At 46.4% G+C, this 20,468-nt stretch overlaps 1 protein-coding gene across 2 annotated transcripts in view; it reads left to right on the forward strand.

The window, feature by feature from the left end:
- Positions 1–20,468, forward strand: part of LOC142578875 (uncharacterized) — a 76,896-nt gene that overhangs the window by 37,698 nt on the left and 18,730 nt on the right. For both annotated transcript variants that reach the window (XM_075688540.1, XM_075688539.1), the window contains exon 8: positions 14,581–15,552. In XM_075688540.1, coding sequence (XP_075544655.1) covers positions 14,581–15,552 — 972 coding nt within the window. The remainder of the gene's footprint in view (positions 1–14,580; positions 15,553–20,468) is intronic.

Genomic DNA, 20,468 nt, shown 5'->3' on the forward strand with positions numbered 1-20,468 from the left:
GCCCATGCCCCCCATTTCTTTTTCTTGATTTCAACTAAGATGTCATTTACTCGCGTTTGTTCCCTCACCCAATTTGCTCTTGCTACTGTACTGCCTAATATCCTGTGAGGGCGTGTTGGTGGCGCTCTTCATCAGTTCAGTAAGTGTTAAAAAAAAGCATATGTTTACGCACCACTGTTTTTAAGTCCGAGCCTAAGCATCATGGCAAAGCACCAGAACACATTTTCTCACGTCCAGGGATTTTTCGCAATAACATGTAGCGAAGGCGCCTACATCACGCAGACTGTTGCGCAATTGAAGACTATCTTCCAGCCCGGACAGCGGGCCTTATTGAGTTTCCTCCCCGTATGACCTCCGCGTATGCGCGCTTAAACATTTCGTCTACGTCGCTTGATTGTGGAATCCAAGCCCGCACGGCAGACTCACCATTACGCAGGCACGCGCTAATTCGAATAAGCGCGACCCCTGGCGGCGGAGCGGGCTAACGTGGGGACGATAACGTCTCCCACAGGAAGTAGACTTCGCAAGAACTGCCACAAGATGCGAGTTAACGCGGGCGATGAAACGTTCAGCGAGCACGTTGTAATCTGCATAATTAAGTGCCACGAGGTGAAAGAATCGCCCCCGACAGGCAATAAACGTGTAACAGAAGAAAGAACATCGCGGGAGAAGCAAGTGAAGGCAGCGTCGTATACATAGTGCTTGATGAATTAAGCGGTGAAGTTCTGCGGAAGTTTCATAAGCTTGAAGTTTCGCAATTCGCTGACTATGCGCTAAAAAAAATATAAGAAGAATATACCTCGCTACACTCTAATGCAGAGGAGAGACGAATCGAGAACAATCCTTACGATATGAATAGTTTTGTGAGCTCGGTCCCTGGTTACCTAAGTTATAACTTCTACAACACTAAGTGGTATTTGACAGAGACCGCACATACGTGAAAGCTTCTGAATTTCGTTCAAGTCCTAGTGTAGCGAGCTCCCACATTAGAGTTTTGATCACTAGGACGTGACGAGCAGAACCTTGCTTAATCTCCTTCAGATTGAGTTTTCTAAACCTTTAGCCGCGATCGACCATAAGCAGGGTAACTTGAGATTCATCTCGGAGTTTCTAAGTAGCCCGGAAGAAAGGCCCCAAGTACTTCACAAACACAACTTAAGTGCGGCGTCAGTGAGCACGGAGTATAGTACCACAGCTCATTACAAATATGCCGGCAATGAGGTTTAAAATTCACTCTAGTTTTCAACAAATCAGCGCTAATAGATGATCATGTCCAAACTTAGGCGTATGTGTATTTTTTTACACTAATTTTTCGCCCCGCCTAGGTACAGTGAAAAAGTAGGAAATAAAATGTTCACCGTTGGCTTCTGCTTCACGGCTAATAACTGCTTATCAAGCGCTCCGCGCCGAAGCTATCCAGCCATGTCGACTCCGCAGCAAGATATCCGGTACAAGAAATGATCATCATCATGACGTAACCATGTAGATGAATTGACACGTAAAAGTTCCATAAAACAAGGGCACCGCAGGCCTAGGGCCTCCCTCTAAGAAAATGAACGAAAAAGAAAACGAACAAGCACGCATGCACGCACACATCACCGGCTCTCTTTTGGACACAGAAATAATTATTACGTAACTATAAGGAAGTTAAAAAGTTTCTTAATTAAATGCTTCCTAGAACACTCTTCAACTTTCACTTTGAAAGTTTTGTCCTAAGGTTAGTACTGGCAAAGTTCGCTAATTACTCTTGAATAATCATACAAATAAGCAGAATGTATAAAACAGTGTAATTTGTTCATACAACAGACAACATCAGGCACTCGGCTGCGTCTTCCTAGAGTGTTGCTTCACTAAAGTTATTTGCTACGCCCTTCATACCATAGACTCTGAACTGGAATTCCTTGTTTCGGCGAAGTTGGTATGAGTCGGTGTTAACATTATTATTTAATTTCTAGACAATCAGATACAAAGAAAATATTCACACATATCTAACGTCCCCATGTCGCAATAGATGTTTAAACGAAACTTCCACGAATCGTTTCAAGTAACTGCTGTGCAAGGAGACACCCGATGCGTGCAACTATACGTTTTATTTCCAACTTATGCAATCGCTTACCGTCGACACAGCTGTGGAGGATAACCCCGCTGCGTCTACTCGGTGTGGCATCGACGCCAAACCAGGAGAGTCAAAGAAGCTCGGTCCACAGGCTACAAATAGACAATTGTAACCTGATAGCATTGTCAGAATTATCAGGGTTGCGCTGTCTTCCTGATAGCGTTCCAAACCGCGTTAAAACGCTTGCGAAGCCACACATCCTTCATTCTCAGGGATCGAGCCCAGTTTGCTCGAAGAGATACAATGTCAACGAGATAGCATACAAAGCCACGACAAACCCTGGGGAGGCAGGCGAAGAAAGCTTCGTTTTAAATGAAAAATTGACAACTAGCACCGGAAACAGCACAATTTCCACAATGAAGTGTGTTTCACACCTTTCGCCTTCTTCATTTCTTCTTTAATTCTTCCGTCTTTTATTCGTTTATTTATTTAAGGCGGCTTTAAAAAATCTTGCCTTAGAGGTCTCGGCAAAAGGCTACAGTCGCCTGACTGGGCCGAGTCACCCTAGCAGCTGCCAGCGGCAGAAAGAAGCAGAAAAAAATAAACAAACATAAAGCAGACACAAAAGAAATTCAGAAAAGAAAATTAAATAGCACATGCATGCATACATGCATAACAAGAAAACATTGAAATATTTCGTGCAGAGAATGACACTTGTCACAATAAGGAACGGCTCACCTTTGGCAGCAATTTGAAATTAAATCGTGTAAGATCCGCGTCGAACGTGGATGCTGCGGAGGACAACGTACCCTACGTATTGCTGGACTGCACCCTCTATGCCCAGCAAAATCGGCAGCCTACCGACTAACCTGACAACGCTTCACAGCCGCTCATTATCGCCTGGATCAGGCTTGGGCTGAGGCCCGTTGCAGACTTTGAAAGTGTAGGTTTCATTGCCGTGAACACTTGTTTTTATTAGTAAGCGCATATGCCTAATGCAATAAAGTTCATTTTCGCAGAGTAACTGCTCGTCTTTTTTCCTGTTTTTTTTTCTTCAGTTACAAGTATGGCTTAGTGCCTGCGTGTGCTTAAGCATCCTATTTACCCTTCGTGATGTCGGTGAACCCTACCTAAGTTTCTTCAAATATATATATATATATATATATATATATATATATATATATATATATATATATATATATATATATATATATAGCGTATGTGTGGGTTGTGTTTGAGGGGTACGGGGTCAGAGAGGGAAAGAGCGAGAGAAGCCTGCACCGCGATCTGTCTAGCTCACACAGCAGATACGCGCCAGCGGAAATCTCTCGTCTTCAAATGCTGAAGGTGCATTACATCTCCTAGAAAGGTACATATACTCTGTTCTTTTTTTTTCCGTCTCTCTATTTTTCCGTCCCGCGTTCGCGCAGGCAAGCACATTGCAAGCTGACAGTCCACCCTCGTCGTAAATCGGAGTGCCCCTACTGCGCGCGACACAACAAATCATATCGCCACTGTTTGCCCAAGGCGACGTTATAAAAGCCAGGCCTTATACTGCATATATGCCATCGTTGCTGCACCTCTTCGAGCGTATGCATTCACGAACGAGCGTTCGTCGCGCGGTCCGGAAGCACGCAAACACTCTCGCTGCCCGTTTCTTTTTTTTTTTTCCTTTCTTTTTTAATGGTCTCGCATATCTCGCGCTTGGCGTTCTCACTGACGTCGACAGCTGGAAGGCACTTTACGTCGCGCTGACGTGGCTGACCGGAAACGGGAGGAAATACAAACGACCACAATGCGAGGACGGAAGCACGTTTCTTGCGCTGTTCTCTTCGCGCCCGAGCTGCGTGCTTGTTCGCCACTTTCGCCCAATTCGACCCAAGCATTTCCGTTTCCCCATGCTAGTCACGTTCCCACGCGCTCAGCCCGGAGGAAGTTCGGCGGCACGCTTCTTGGGCCCATCTATATACATATTTGCTATTTTGTTCTGTAAAATAAGCGCAAATTCTCGCCTCAGATATGCATATGACTGCCACACTGCATTGCTTCATGCATATGTGCAAAAGCGAGAAACACCGATGTTGCCGTCCATGCCATTTCTACGCTGCTCGGTTTTCTGGTGACCTCGCCTAGCCGCAGCGAAGCTTGGTAACTTGATCAATGCGCTTATGAATGAACGACGCGGTTTGTTCACTTTATATCGTGAAGCAATAGGCATCTAAACCGATGCTATACGAAAGCGAATTTTAATGTCGCGTATACCTTGCGCGAAGGCTCACGTTTTCATTATTATTGACAGGGTTTTTTTCCTCCCGAAATCTGCACCATAAGTTATGAAAGAAGTCGAGGGCTCCGAATTATTGATTCAAATAGCTAAATTATGGGTTTTGCCTATAAAAGATATAAATTCAGGAGCAATATTTTTTTAATCCTTCTTCCATCGGAACGCGGTGAATTACACGCTTTATACACACTTGGACTCCACAGCAAAACACCTCAGTTACTATAAGCCACCATGGTCGGCGACATTTTCAGCCAATGGCAGCTCGAACAACGGAAGCTGAGAAGCTGATTTGCTTGCGCACTCGATGCGAGCTCGCGCAGCTAAACCTTCCCACAGAAGTCCACTCCGGAGCTGAGAAAGTGCCATCCTGCATCGCCTCTTTGCCTGCTCGGTGCCTCGGATTATTCATTACGAGGCCCACTCAGTAACACAGCTTTGCATACTAACGATGACCGTATAACAGCCATAAGTATATGAGCGATATAGTGCAACGCTCCTCGAAACGCACCCTTATCACAAACAAAATCAGCGCATTTGCATAAAATCAGATACAATTCGTGCCATCCGTGCAAATACGTAGAACCTGTAGCATTTCTGCAGTGCCCGGGTTGTCTTCCCGTTGTTAACGCTGTTAATGTTCAGCATATCGATGTTCAACCAACCGGTCCGAATTAGCGCCCCATCTTATGTAGCATTTCTGCCTCAAATGTTACTGAATAGAAGGACAGAGCAGTCGCACAGCAAAGTGAAATGGAATGCGCATAGATGCCTATAATATATATATATATATATGTGTGTGTGTGTGTGTGTGTGTGTGTGTGTGTGTGTGTGTGTGTGTGTGTGTGTGTGTGTGTGTGTGTGTGTGTGTGTGTGTGTGTGTGTGTGTGTGTGTGTGTGTGTGTGTGTGTGTGTGTGTGTGTGTGTGTGTGTGTGTGTGTGTGTAATGTGTGTATACTTTATAAAGTTTTTATGACGTATGTTATAATGGATGCAAGCGATGTCACATAAACACGGGTCTTGTAAATTACGAACGTTTAAAAGCAATTCCTTTATGGAATTACATTAAGGTATTAGGCGGTATATCGCCGTTATACGAAACATTTTTACAGTCAGGTAAGCAGTGATAAAAGTTGCATATTTATCAGTTTAATGGTCATTCATATAGTTATAAATTCGATTAACATACATCTCAGTATGCTGGATTCTCTTTGCATGAAACGGACAAAAGTACTTTGTTCGAGACTGCAGTTTCATTCATCTTGGGTACTAAGCGCGAACACACGCAGAAGCAAGAAAGGAGACGGGACAGTGCGCCACTTGCAGCTGCTTTAATCGGATGCACACCACACACTTACATAGCCGTCTTAGACGCAAGGAACACAATCAGATGAAGATTGATATGGAATTGTACTGGTTAAATATTTCTTTTCAGCCTTATATAGAGATATTGATGGGTCGCTTACGCACATGATTCCTTTCTTTTCGATAAAGAAAGCATCAATTACTTCCCGAGCTTTTGCATCTTTACTCTTTGCTAGAATCCGCGCCCCTGCAAAGCATGGCTCACAAGAGCGTGACGGGCAGGACCTAATGTGCTTGGGTATGTTTGGCCCTACTTTATCTTGCTCTACGTTTCTTTCATGTTCCCTAATTCGGTCGTTAATGCAGCGCCCAGTTTGCCCTATGTAGGAGCGGCCGCATGAGAGGAAGATTTCGTACACGACACTTTCGGCGCAAGAAATCTGACGAAGTGTGTGACTTCCTGAAATCGCAATGTGTTGTTGGGCGCGCCTTTTCCATGGATGTGGTAGATTTGTTTTACTCTGTTCCTCACAAGGCCCTGTTTGCTGCAGTCCGAGAGTGTATAGAAAAAAACGAACCCATTTCCTTTCAGAACAATGCGGGAGTTTCCATTGAAGATTTTTTAACCCTTATAGAGTTTTACTTGCAATCGACTTTTATAACATTTGACCAGCAGTATCTCCTGCAGAAAACCGGCATATGTATAGGACTCCATGTGGCGCCAATGTTGCGTAATATTTTTCTTTCTCAAATGGATCGAGTTTTACGTCAGGTTTTACAAGCTAGGCACGTTTTTAAAGTCTTTAGATACGTGAATGTTTTTTTGATATTTTTTAATAAGGACGAAAGTTTTAACTTCGAAGAGAGTGTGCACGATATTTTATCCATATTCTGCCAACATGGAAATGGCTTGCAATTCACCATTGAGGTGCCTGGGGGTAACTGCCTACAGTTTCTGGATATAAAAATTGAGTTTTGTGCGGATGAGATTTTATTTTATTTCGGAATACTGTCAATCCCTTTTTGAGATTTTTACAGGAGAGGGCAAAACATACAAATAAAGGTTCAGTGCTAATATACATGTTTTTTGACAGTCAAAAATAAAGGCAAAACATGCAATACACATGACAATAAAAACTGATGATGCCACTTGAATACAATAAATACATTGAGAGGAACACTGTAATATACGATTATGAACAAGGTTATGCTGAGAGGAATGTAAGCACAGAGCTCTCGGCGACGGTAATAAATTTGTCTATGGTGCGCTGAGCCGCGACTGATGGATGCAAGCGATTCCAATCTCGGACAACTTGTGGAAAAAAAGAATATCGGAAAGTATTACTGTGACAGAAATATTCTTCAAGGGTGAGTGCACGCTTGTGACGTGTTAGTCTTGTGTTTATACGAACAAAGTCTGTGGGAGAGATCTTTAATGCATTATTAAGCAGTAAATACAAAAACTTCAGACGGTGTAATTTAGTACGGCTGATTTGTTGGGCATATGCACCTCGTGCAAAAGAAAAGGGCTCCTGCCGTACGACGCCGCCCATTCGAAGTTAATAAAAAGGAGGATTTCTTCACTTTGCCTGAAATCCGCCCTCGCTAAATCGTGCCCTCACAGGATGCAGTTTTCTTTTTCTTTTTTTTTTTTTTGCCTCAATGGAGGCATGGACCACGCCACCCCCTCAGGTCGACGCCCGGCAAACTATCAGGCCGGCTTGGCAGGCAGGTTATGAACGTGTAGGGGTTTGTTCGTTTTTGTTGTTGTTTTTTCTATTTATTTGTTTCTTTTATGATCCCCACCGTTGGCCCGCACGCCTGCTGAGGCCACTGCGCCATCCTTTTCATTAAAGCTCATTCTCTCTCTCAGGTAGGTGACACCAGGCTTGATTAGCTAGTATGAGGAATGTTTACTGCGATATATACTGTCCACAAACGAAGAACCTTACATACCTCGTGCAATTGTTGCTAAAAAAAATTTTAATCCATACTGCTTTCTTTTCTCTCTTCTTTTTGTGTGTGTGTGTGTGCCGCCTTCCCGTGGCACAAAAAGAGGTCAGTGCTCTGACCTAGTGCAGTGGTTTTCGAAGCATGCAGGCGCGCAAGCACCTCAAGCTCTCCATGTTATACGTTCGAGAAACTGTCCTCCGTTCTTTTCTAAGCCTTTTGTAAACGCTCTGTATCGTACCTATTGTGCTGGAACTGGCAGCCAGACGCACTATGGCGACCAGCACTCGTTGATCCATTGGGTGCGTGACAGATAAGCACAGCCGCACGGTGAACTCGGGGGGCAGCCTTTGATAACGTGGAGTTGCATCGAAGTCGCCTGCCTGGACGCCAGGAGCTATCTTTGAGGTCACGTCTGCGCACGCTTAACCCACCCTACATAGATAAGCGCACGGAGTCCGAACAATGTGGCTCAAACATCATTCACCACTTGTGGCGGCACCGGCACACCGGCGCACGTCTATATCGGGACTAAGTTGCAGAGATTGGGCAAAAGGCAACTTAAATTATCTCTTTAGTCACGTTACTATATTGCGGCCGTACAGAAACCCCCCACGCTTTCTAAATTCACTCGCTTATAGCAGCCGCTTCCTTACAAGATGGCAACGGCAAAGGAAAGTCTTATATAAAGCTTAAATGCCGTATTCGAAAAAAAAGAAACATAAAAAGAAGAAGCCGCCGTATATTATACTAATACAGCGGTAGTGTGCCAACGAGAGATCCCTGGGCGTCGCCATAATGCCTTCTGGATTCCTCTGAATCCGAGTAAACTCCACCCAAAAAAAGCACTGCAGCAGAAGCGGCAGCAGCGAGCTTCTTATTTACGCGCGTAAGCCCAGGCAGGAAATGCTCTCTCTCGCCGATAGGAAAGCCTATATAGTACCTCTAGTGCGCGCGTTTCTTCTTTTTCTTCTTGCATCACTGCATAACTACATAAGTTTGCTAACTCCAATATAATGTCCTCAAGTCGAATATCGCCTGCCCTTCTGCCTTCCTGCATCTCAGCGTTACATATTTTTTTTTGTTCGTTCCATAGCTTTGTTGCGTGGTCCTTGAATTTTTCACAAGCATATTTTTGTCATCCCTAATGTTTCGCGCAATTCATAGTTCCCGCTATGCAACGCTAGGGGGTGTATGCGGGTGGTGTAAGAACTTCTAAAACCTGCACCCCCACCCCCACCCCCCCGATATGTACCAGATTATGGCCCAAGCTGGTGCTGATGAGCTCTATAGCAGTCGGGGAACTGGTCTCTGAACTGGCTTCGGTGATTCTCGAGACGAGCAAATTTTCCTCCACTTTCTTGTGCGTTGCTTCGATCAGTCCCTCGTTGTTTACCAACGGCGTTTCGAGAGATTTCACGAGCTCGGCGAGACTATGCGATCGCTTGCGCTAAACCCTGTCAGATCAACCCGCGTCAGAACTAGCTTTGCAGACACAGCTAGAATGGTACCAACGTGCTAACTTGGCTTTATATTTATCAATACTCTGGAATTGAAGCATTTTCGAGATCGCACACGACGTGTACTGAACTTGAAGTAGTCCGTGTTTGTATTGGGAAAGTATCACAAATGTTGTATTGACATGGCGCCAGCAGAGAGCGCTTGGTTCCGTGCTCCTCAAACCACCGCGCCGAACCACTACAGGGAATCGACCAAGAGACTGGCGACTAAAGGAAAAAGGAGAGATAAACCTTGAGAAAGTGCGTCGGAAATTGTATAAATCATATTGAAGCAAACTAATCCTAAACACACTAGTATTACTGACGTAAACGCACTATTCACAAAATGGCGGCAAATTCAAGTGTATTTTGAATGGTCGGCCGAGACAGCTACCCACTTCATGTCTCACATTACCAGCCAACGCCTTGCTCTAGTGCGCACCAGTCGACCTGCATGGCCACCGGCGATAAGAGACGACGCCCAAGGAATGCGTCCCGCGAGAGGAGATTTCGCGGGTTACTGGCGCCGGCCAAGGAGGACAATCGCTGTCCCAAAGCGATTTGCAGCCTCCCAGGCGAGTAGCGAGAGCCGCCACGCAAGAATCCGGCTGCCCGCCGCCCCCACTTCCTTTGTTCAGATAATAGTGATTCCGCGCGCGCGCGCGTGCCTGTGTGTGTGCGTGTGTGTGTGGGGGGGGGGGGGGGGGTGACTTAGTTCCTATCCTTCTGTCGCTGTGTCACCTGTACACACAGCAAGGTACAAGCAGTTGCGAAGGAATCTTCGTGGTGGATGTTTACGTGCGCACGAGTATCACGTCAGAAGCGCATTCGGCAGTGGGCCTCAGCTTATACTTGGCCGCAGTAATGTCATTTAGTCTGATGTCCCGCAACGACACAAATATTATGAAGGACGCCATAGCGGAATGCTGGCGAATAATTTCGAGCACAGACGGTTCTTTACCGTGCGCCCAAATTTCCATACTAGAGCGTGTGTTCATGGCGAACCCTGACTAAACTAAATGTTTTTATTCGGGCCTTCGTTTTAGGGCAAACATTTAGGGAGTATCGGGGGGAAAAAAGAGCGAATAATGTGTGAGCAGACGACGGGAGCTTTTTATTTACCACCCCCTGCGGTAACTCAGTGGCTATCTATGGCATTCAGCTGTTTGAGCGTAAGATCACGGGTTCGATCCCGGCCGCAGCAGCCGCGTTCCGATGGCTGCGGAGTGTAAGAACGCTTGTGTACCCGCCCAGGTGGTTGAGGTTCACCCGGAGTCCCTCAGTATACGGCGTGCCTCGTGATCAGATCATCGGTTTGGCATGTAAATACCCAGAATTCATTTTTTTTTTCATTTACGTCCCATCCTTGATGGAGTACGTTGGCGGCAACTACCTGGTCCGCAAGAGTCCGCGATCCAACAGCTCCCCGTCAGGGAGGTTCCTCCTCCCTGACGGGGAGGTTCCTCGTACATGCCTTTTGTTTTGGCAATAATCTTGATTAGCTCAATAACTCTGTCTAGACATTATTTCGGTACCTCATCGCGAGCTTTTTTAAGACTTGCGTGATTATTTACTCTCCCGCTATCAAATATTGAAGCACACAGTGTTAAGGAAATGTCGTCGTTCATTCCGCATTCACTCTGCGCCATCTACAACAGCGCTGTAGCTGTCACGGCTGTTCTAATGAGTGTCCCGACAAGGGGATGGCGCTAAGAATTTAATTACGTGCACGGTTCAACTTCCCGAAACTGCATAGAGGTTTATCAGGGACGCCGTATATAGTGGAGGGCTCCGGGTTAACTTAGACCACCTGGGCTTCTTTAACGCGCACCCAAATGCACGGCACACGAACGTTTTTGCATTCCCAGCCTATCGGAATGCGGCCGCCGCGGCTAGGATCGAACCCGCGACTTCGTGCCGCGCAACGCCATAGCCACGGAGCTACCGCGGCGAATAAGGTGGTGGTGCTGGATGGCATCTTCTGATCAGGGAAATTTATTCCTTCAATTGATAAGCTTTCTTTCTGAACAATCCGTTTCAGTTTATTTTGAAGCTTCCGGGTGCTTTACAATAAATGGCTTTGTTGTTGTCGTCGTCGTCTTCGTTGGTGTTGGCGTTGTTGTTGTCGTCGTCGTCTTCGTCTTCGTCGTCGTCGTCGTCGTCGTCGTTGTTGTTGTTGTTGTTGTAGTCGTCGTCTTCGTCGTCGTTGTTGTTGTTGCTGTCGCCGTTGTCGTTGTCGTCCTCGTCGTTGTTCTTGTTTCTGTCGTCGTCGTCGTCGCCTTCGTCGTCGTTGTTCTTGTTTCTGTCGTCGTCGTCGTCGCCTTCGTCGTCGTTGTCGCCGTTGTTGTTGTTGTTGTTGTTGTTGTTGTTGTTGTTGTTGTTGTTGTTGTTGTTGTTGTTGTTGTTGTTGTTGTTGTTGTTGTTGTTGTTGTTGTTGTTGTTGTTGTTGTTGTTGTTGTTGTTGTTGTTGTTGTTGTTGTTGCCCTATTTCACTTTGCGAGCTAATTTAATCCTTACAGGCCAACTGCGACGAAAATATTCTTTGGCCATATCATTTCCAAATGAGTAGCGTGTAGTATTAAAGTAATCTAGGCAAGGCTGCAGCGCAGGTAATTGTAGAATTTACTTGTTAGCAGCCTTTAAACAGTACCGAAGGAGACGACGCTGGTATCCGGGGGTTAAGCAGATACGACTCAAGTTCCACCCCGTCGCCTCTAAAGTTTTCAGCGGCTGTATAACACCAGGGCTCATGCCGAGGTGCTGCACTGGTTCTGGACGTTCTGGATAGTACTTAATTTCCGGAGAGCGATAATAAAGGTGTCTTTTTTTCTTTTCTTTTTTATTGATATGAAAATAGGAGAGCTTGGCGCCTTTATGGAGGCACCGACTACTTCTCGTCACTTAGGAAAGGAAACAAGTATGCGCAAAAATAGCGAGTAGTGTCACAAAATATGGCACCCAGTAGAACATCAGATGCATAAACACAATACAATCCAACTTTGTTTTAGTTTCGATGTCAAAAACGTCTATTTCTGCGAGCTTTTCATGACGCCTCCACTCGCATTCCATACGTAACGTTTTGCATGAAGGTTGCTTTCATATCTACACTGTGTGAAACTAGAGAGTTTCTTACGTGGTTCAAAATTTCGTTACTGTTGGCCTTTAATGAGCAGTTCCTACGCATTGCAATATAGTGTCGTCGCATCGCAGAAGGCACTAATGCGCTGTGAAGTGACACTGTGAAAGCGCTTATTATATACGCTACAGTCCCCCCCCCCACTACATCTCCTCCCTCACCAAAGTGAGGTGTCTCGTGGCTTTTGAAATTTTGCCTACGTCGGAATGCGTTTGCCGCGGCCGGGAATCTAAGCTGCGATATCGTGATCAGTAGCGAAGGGTGCGCCGGAAGAGGAGGAAAATAAGGAAGTAAAGGTAGGGAGGTAAACCAGGCACACGTCTAGTTTACTACCCTGTACGGGGAAGGGATTTAAGGGAAGAAAAGAAAGGAGAGGGAGGGAATAAGGTACTATCGGTGTGAATACGTGCGGTTGTTCATCACTTCTCGCCTACAATCGGTCAATGAGGCCAGTCGATTTCATGAAACTTAGCAGTGTCCGCGTCGCTTTGTAAGCCTGGGACGCGTGGGGCCATGGTCCGTGAATTTTAGTCTCAGAAAATGGCCTGCCATCTAATCGGCTTAACACCCTCCGAAGAACGTCGCGTTCGATGCCATAGAGATTACCAAAACAAAACACGTGCTCGATCGTCTCTTCACAGTTGCATGAACCACAAATCGGTGTGTCGGACATTCCAATAAGGAATGAGTAGGCTTTCGTAAAAGCCAAGAGATGTGCAGTGTACGTATGTACCTATAGTTCAAACGGCCTGCATCGTCTGGGAAAGCTGAGGCGTGGAATGCGGAAATGCAGTTCCAGTTGTTATTTGAATCAGAATGCGAGCTCTTTGGTAGATGGTATACGACAATGGCACACTGGTCAAGATTTATTTGCTTGTCGAAGTCTGCGATAATTACATTTTTGCAGCTCTATAAGAAGCGTTTACGGCGTCGCGCAACGCGCCTTTGACTCGTATAACGAGAGCCGATCTACGTAGAACTTCATCACGTCAAATCAAAACTTTCTTTACCTTTGCCGTACAGGTAGGTCTCACTGAATCAGCAATTCTTACAACTTATCTGTTTACCCTTAAGGATTAAATTTTTGCTTGCATAATGAGCCCTTAACACGAACAGAGCTAACGCACTGGACACAAGCTTCTCGCGCACTTGTACCTCTTACCTCTTCCTTCAAAGCACCATATACACAGCTGAACACAAACTGATCGCCTTTGAGTTTTGGTTGCTACAAATTGTGTGGATAGTGAAGGGCTGTGGTTTGTATACATGAACCTTTTCTCGATCCCGTTGCAAACTTAGCGCCGCAATTTCTTACAAAACCAGGCGGTTTTAATGCACACAGACGGGCTTAACTAGAGAACAGTATGCATGGTGCTTGGAGTCACTACCACTTTAGCCTTTCTTTTTTCTGCAAGACGTTCTCAGATGTAACTTAGCCTGTCTTGACTTAGTTCACGGTACCCCTTTCGCTATTACTGTGTTTATTTGTACGTGAATTCTATTTGGTATTTGCACTGCTTCTTGGTCACCGCGTAGTGTCTTTCCATTCCCTACTAAAATATATCTTAATCAAAAAAGAGTGTCAGATTTGCAAAATGTATCAACTTCACAGTTTCAACAACCGCCAAATCTATGTCAACAGCCCTTTCTATCACTTACTGTCGTGTCTAAATTAAAGTGCTTGATATGAATAATCACGGCGCATACCTACTATGATTACTACGCTTATGCTGTAGAGATTGTTGATAAAACAGAAAGCCAGAACAGACCTAATCAAATACATGGAGCCGCTCCAGAATGAACTAAAAGAATAGTAAATCTTGCAGCGAGGGTTATCTTTTTTTCCCGCTCTTACGCAGAGAAAAAAAGGATATTACGATGCGGGGAAGCAAGAACTAAACAGAGGTTAGAATACACGTAGGTAATAATGCTCGCCACGCCGTCACTATTGCGTGACATGCTATTCCAGTTATACTGCGACGACGAGCGACAAGGTGAACCCGTAGGCTTCGAGACGCTCGCGAAGAGATCAAACAGGGTATGTCAGCATTGTGTCAGCCTTGATTTAATCTAGTGAACACTGGCCCGCTGTGAAGCGTGCTATGTGGAGCACTAGGGCTCGTGAGGATGCGAGCGCCTTACAATAAATTCACGCGATGCAAGCGCTGATGCCGCTACAACTCCAAAAAGCATAACATCACTTTTAATGTTGTTTTTTTCTAGTTATCAAACGCTCACTTTCAGCTTTTTGCTTGTCTGACGGCTTTATTGCGATGCGCTGTTCCCACCATTCGTCACTCGTTCGTTAACCGAAGGTTTGTGCCGATCCACACCATTCTTTCTCTTCGAACAGGTCCCCGAGACCGGACGCGCGCAGCGACCAGCCATCCGCGAGGGAGTCCAGGTATCCGAGGGAAGCGGAGAACCATGCGTCGCGGGCTACAGCGCCGAGGTCGGAAACCGTTGAACCCCAAGTACAGACCAAGGACGACCGGCGCAGAGATGACGGCTGGAGAGAGTCGCGGACTAAGAGCGCCGACGTGGACTTCCTGCAGGCACGGGACCACCGCGGCAAGAGCACGCACCACAGTAGTCGCGGCGATCGGGAGTACCCCTTGCAGGAGTACTCTCGCAGGGAGCCCTCCTGCGAGAACCTTTCTGGAAGATCCCAGTCGCATGCTGCGGAAGACGGGAGCGACTACAGGAGCAGGGAGTCTCGGTACCAGGAGCACGGACCGGGTTCCAGGAGTGACTACAGGCCTCCCTCCGCACCGAAAGACGTCTGGAGGGGCGGCAAGCCAGAGCCGGCACAAGTTTACGAAGCGAGTTCCCGAAGCCCAGCCCGCGGACAGTACGCGGGCGACAAGCGACAGGAATACTACGCCAGCGCGGAGGACGAGCAGCAACGCAAGGCAGCGCACAGCGAGCGGATCAGGCGGCAGGGCGAAGCCGGTGAGCCCCGCAGGGAAGGCGGTGGTGCACACATGGCACGCCAGGACGAGTTCAGGAGGACCGACAGGCCGAGGAGATCAGAGTACGAGTACGACGACGTGAGGCAGAGAGCCGATAGGCAGGCGTCGCCGGCGGACCGCGGTCGGTGGAACGGCGATTACGAAGCACGCAGTCGACCGCAGCAACAGCAGCAAGGGAACGATTCCCGTCCGCCGCCGAGATGGGAGCCTGGCCGCGACGACTACGGTCAGAGGGAGGCGCGTCCGCAGCAACGAACGTCGGCGGGTAGCCCCAGCTCGGCGTACGAGGACTACGAGGCGAGGAGCAGCAGGGCCGACTTGAGGCGCCCGGCCGAGGACTACGACCGCGAACGGTTGGCTCGACTTTACTTATTATTTTCGTGTTTCTTCTCTCTAAAATCGTCATCACCCAGCCAGTCAGATTGCTTCGAGATAAAGGCGATCGATCGCCGTAAAATGGGATTCAGATGAAAGCGAAAGAATTATGTCTGTACGGCGGAAAGGAAGATCTGATCCTCCTTTGCCGAGCGGAAAGTTTCTTCTTACAACGTCCGGAATGAGAAAACAAAAGGGTAAAACACAGTGACGACCCCTTTCTCGAGAAGGATTGCGACATCTGCGCAGACGGCGCTTTCCACTCGAATGCGGATCAAAATGACGGTGCACTGACCAAGGCAGCGGGTTTGTCGTTTAACTGGAATCCTTTGAGACGCTAATCAACGCCTGGAATGGCTCGACGAAAGTGATAGCTCTGCGAGAAATCTCATACCGGCAAAGAGGGGCGTTTGGTTCCTTCTGCGCGTCTCTCCGTACAATGTTTCGTTTTCACTCTTTTTTTTAATGATAAGCACTAGACATACCGATTTCGTCTAGACCTACCATTAAAGAAAATTGGCTGTGTTTCGTGGCGTGTAATGACTATAACTTTTTTCAGCAATGTCTTAGAAAGTGGGCATAGATCTTTTATCCATCGATAAGGTGCTCTCATTTCCCGTGTTGCAATTAAAACATATCCTACCCTGTCAGCGGGCCTGTCAGGCCCGCAGATAGTGTAATATAGCTTGTCCTAGCATATCCTAGTACACCCTATAGAGTATATATAGTATAGTTTATCCCATAATATGGCATGAGCTTATAGTTTGTCCTGGTATATTCGCAGATTGGTCGAAAGCGTTCTAATGTTGGCGGTTATTCACCTAGCCGTCACTGTCGCAAGACTGCAAGACATTTGCTACACGTTCTGGCAAGCTACATGCCAATGTTCACCGACAGATTTTCTAACCCCTTAACTAATATTCCTTCGAATGGCCAGCTTACAAATAGTTTACGTTGACTCCTTTTCGTCTTCCAAGATGAGCTGACATCTTGAAAGCAGAGGAACAAAGAGTGCCATTCTACTGGTCGGAAGAAATGCTAACGAATGTAAAAACAACCGTTGTATTTAATAGAACTGCTGAATATCAGGCAAGAATCCAGCAAGCTGGCTTGATTTAACAGAAGAGGGGAGAGAAAATATAGTGAGAGAAGGGCAGATTGATGATGTCTGCGATGCGTTCCTCTGGCCATTCTTCAGCTCCTTATTATTTTCTCATTTTAAATGGTGCTGGCGGAAAATAAGTAAAGGAGGGTTACGTAAGACCTCGATTGTCTGAAATTTAAACAGCCAGGCCAATTGGCTGAAACAGTGTATTAGAACAACGGTTGGGTCAGCGTTGGATCAGGTGGCAGTGTGTATAGAGAGCTTTTCGGCGTGCCATGACAGAGAAAATATTGGTGCTATGTATGTCCTCTTTTTGTAGTACCTTTTCTGACGCTCTGCCAGGCTTTACATAAGCAGCTGGTTGTCGAGATGAGACGGGAAAGAGCAGTCGCCACAGTCTGTCGGTCGTGCACGCATTGAGGGCGAAATACATGGTATAATCCGTGGCTTGAAGCAGACGGCATTCATTCTGGACATTCTGGAGATTCGGTGCGCCGCATACAGTGCACACACCCGAAGTTTATGAACGCCACTCCCAGCCTAAGCCTTGGCGAAAGACAGATACTGCTGCGCAGAATTTTGGGCCATATAGCCTACAGACAGAAAATATAAAGGAAAGAAGGCGTGGAGGTCAACTGGAAAAGGGTCCTTGTGGATATGCCGCTCAGGGAAAGGAGGAACAAAGAAAAGAAAGAAGAGAGGGAGGAGGTTCTCGTAATGACAGCTTATGATTCTGCCTCATCGGACGGCTGTGGTGATTTTACGGGCGTTTCCGGTGTACTTATCGCTTTTCGCGTCAGAGAGGGCAGTTGACGTGTCGTCTTGAAAACAGAATCGTAAGCTTTTACTCAGAGCCTTGGGAACATTCTTCGAGTCGGCGCCGACAAGTTCCTTGACCTGCATACCGCGTGTGTAGGTCAATTCTTATGTTTGTGACCGCTTTTCTTGTTTAAACTGTTGCCTAAAGTACTTGGAACCTTTACACGGTATAAACACAACTGTAGAAATATTGGTTGCGCGCATACAATCTCTGAAACGACATGTAATGGCGACGATTGTATAACGTTGAAACAAGCTGTGTCTTACCTAAGAAAGAAGGTAAAGTTTTCTTTTGAACGATTGGTCGGCGCTCCATACTTCCCGCCATGCATTTTCCCGACCAGACGGGTTTCCGTTGAACCCTGGATTTAAAGAAAGAGGAGAAACGGGCTGGGAGGAAAGGGGGACAAATTTTTTGAGGCAACAAAAACAAAGGTCCGTTTTTGTAACGTAATAAAACGGCAGACGATGCCCGTCTACCCGACGTTATGCGGCCCACTAGGCTTTCAAGATAGAAAGGCTATGAATATTATTTTAGCTTTTACGACCACGGGCAAATAAAAGTTACTTCAGGCCTGCCGTAAATTACAGTTTCAAAAGTCTTCCGTGACGTTGCTAGCCAAAGCACTCAGGAGATCGAGGGTGCCGACAGTTACTGTCACGTCATGTTATCGATCTATCGAGATGCGTCGTCACGGTCTAATATGCTAATTAAGATGCAACTTGAGCCACTCTACCTTCAATTACAAGGAGCAATTGTTGACATTCCTTTATCTGCTCTACAACAGTTAGGTGAATCTGCAGTGTGATAAATATACGTTCCTCCATTAAAATGATCGTCGTGTGTTAAAACGATCGAGACCGGTGACTGCTTCGAACATAAACCTTTTATTGAAGAAGTATAGCAGCGCTCGCTCGCGACAAGGAGCCGGTGCCTTGCTTTTCGTCTTCGAGTGCCTTGATGACGATATTTTACAGGCTCCTGCCCGCCTAACTTGCACTGACATAGGCTTCGGCGGGCTGTTGGAAGCACCCTTTAACATTTTCACAGATCTTCTGATAAATACTTTGTTGCATATCCGAAGTAGGCAAGCTCTTGTTATTCTTGTTATTCCATCGCGCCCGGGGTAACTTTTTTTACTTTCGGCACATTTTCCAAAATGCGCTTGGACCCCAGTCTTCAATTAACACCGCATCATCTTTGGACAATGGTTTCGCTTGTCGCATCTTGGCTTTGACAGTAGCTCCTATTTCCTTCAGATATTCGCAATGCCATTTCTTCCACCAAGCTTTCACGAGTTTGCATCTACTTCGCCATGCTTCTTCAACATCTCTGTTGTATGGCCTTGTTTGACCGTCTTGAAGCTGTTGCCGTCCGCCTATAATGTCTGCAGGCATCAGTGGCATGGGCTCATTAAGTTCGCTATACACGTAAATTAACGGTCGATTGTTAAGCGCTCCTACAACTCTTGCTACTATTGTACGTAGCTCCTCCACTGAAGCTGTTTTACAGCGAGGCTGTATATGGCTAGGGTTCTGTAGTTTGAGTGGCCGGTCTTCTGTTGTGCCTCTTGCAGACTGTGCATTTGTTCAAAACACTTTTTACAGCTTGGCGACTTGCAATATCCAGAACTTAGCTCGCAGGGGCGCTAGCGTTGCTTAAACTCCGCCGTGCAATATTATTTGATGAACGTGAGGTATCAGTAGTTCTGGGAAATACCCGTCCTTTGGAAGTACCATGAAGTGCAGGCTTGATTATTGGCTGTAGTGCAAACGTCCTTTCTGTCTTGTGAGTTCTTTGTCGTCAGAGTAGACTTCTTGTCCATTTATTTTAAAGGATTTAGCGCTTGAATCAGCATTGCCACTTGTTTTCCTGAGTAGCAGTTGTGTTTGTCGTACCCAGTATGCCTCTGCAGCTATAATCTCTTTTTCCTGTTAACAGCCCTTTGCTATATTCTTTTCTTGCATTGTCTATGAATCTGAATACCTATGCTGTTACTCTTTGAGTCCGCCTATATGATTAACAATTTTGATTGCCAAGGTTGGTTTATTCTCTGCTGTTCCTGCGCAGGTGTGACATTGCACTTCGTGTTGATCGTCCATCTGTATATCCGTGTAAATAACGCTTACTTTTTCCGGCTCTACGGAGCTAACCCATTTGGATCCGTGCCACCACAGTTTCGAGTTCATCAACGTCTTTGCGCTTATACTACGCGGGAATAGATCGGCCGGACTGTGTTCACCCTAAATGAAGGACCAGCCCGTTTGTAGTGTCTTCTCTCTCATTTCAGCGACTCTGCTTGGTAACAAATTTGTCCCTTTTGCTTATCCCTTTGATCCAATGAAGTACAATCACTGAGTCAGTACAGCGGGTTGCTTCTTGAATTCTTTTGGTGAAGTGACTTTTAATGCAGTCGCTTAGTCTTGATGCTAGCACCGCGGCCATTACCGCAAGCCTTGCTAAACTTAGCTCTTTGATTGGAACTACGCGGCTTTTCGCTGTCAGTAGCCTTGACTATTTTGTTGCATCGTTGTACACTACTACCAAGTATGCTGCCGCTCCGTATGGTGTTGAACTCGCGTCGGCAAACACACGCTGCTTCTATGCTTGCACTATTGATTCTTGCTTGAGTAGCATCGGAGAATTTCTAGAACTCGCATCTCCTGCACTTCAGACATGAGCTCCCTCCACTTGTCGCATTCTTCTTTAGAGAGTGGATCATTCCACGTGACGTCCGTTTTGCGCAGCCTTTGAAAACCTATATTTGCGCGTATCGTAGAAGGTGACAGCAAACCAAGCGGATCGAATATCCTTGCTGCTGCTTGCGACACTGTCCTTTTAGTTCATTGTTGCTTGCAAGGACGCCCACTTGTCCACAGGGAAGGATAGCACTTCTTTTGAGTGCTTCCATATCATGCCAAGAAGCAGTGTCTCCCTTTCATTCGAATCTCCGTGAGATCATCGTCTTT

Source organism: Dermacentor variabilis, chromosome 4 (genome assembly GCF_050947875.1).
Source record: "Dermacentor variabilis isolate Ectoservices chromosome 4, ASM5094787v1, whole genome shotgun sequence".
Classification (NCBI taxonomy): Eukaryota; Metazoa; Arthropoda; class Arachnida; order Ixodida; family Ixodidae; genus Dermacentor; species Dermacentor variabilis.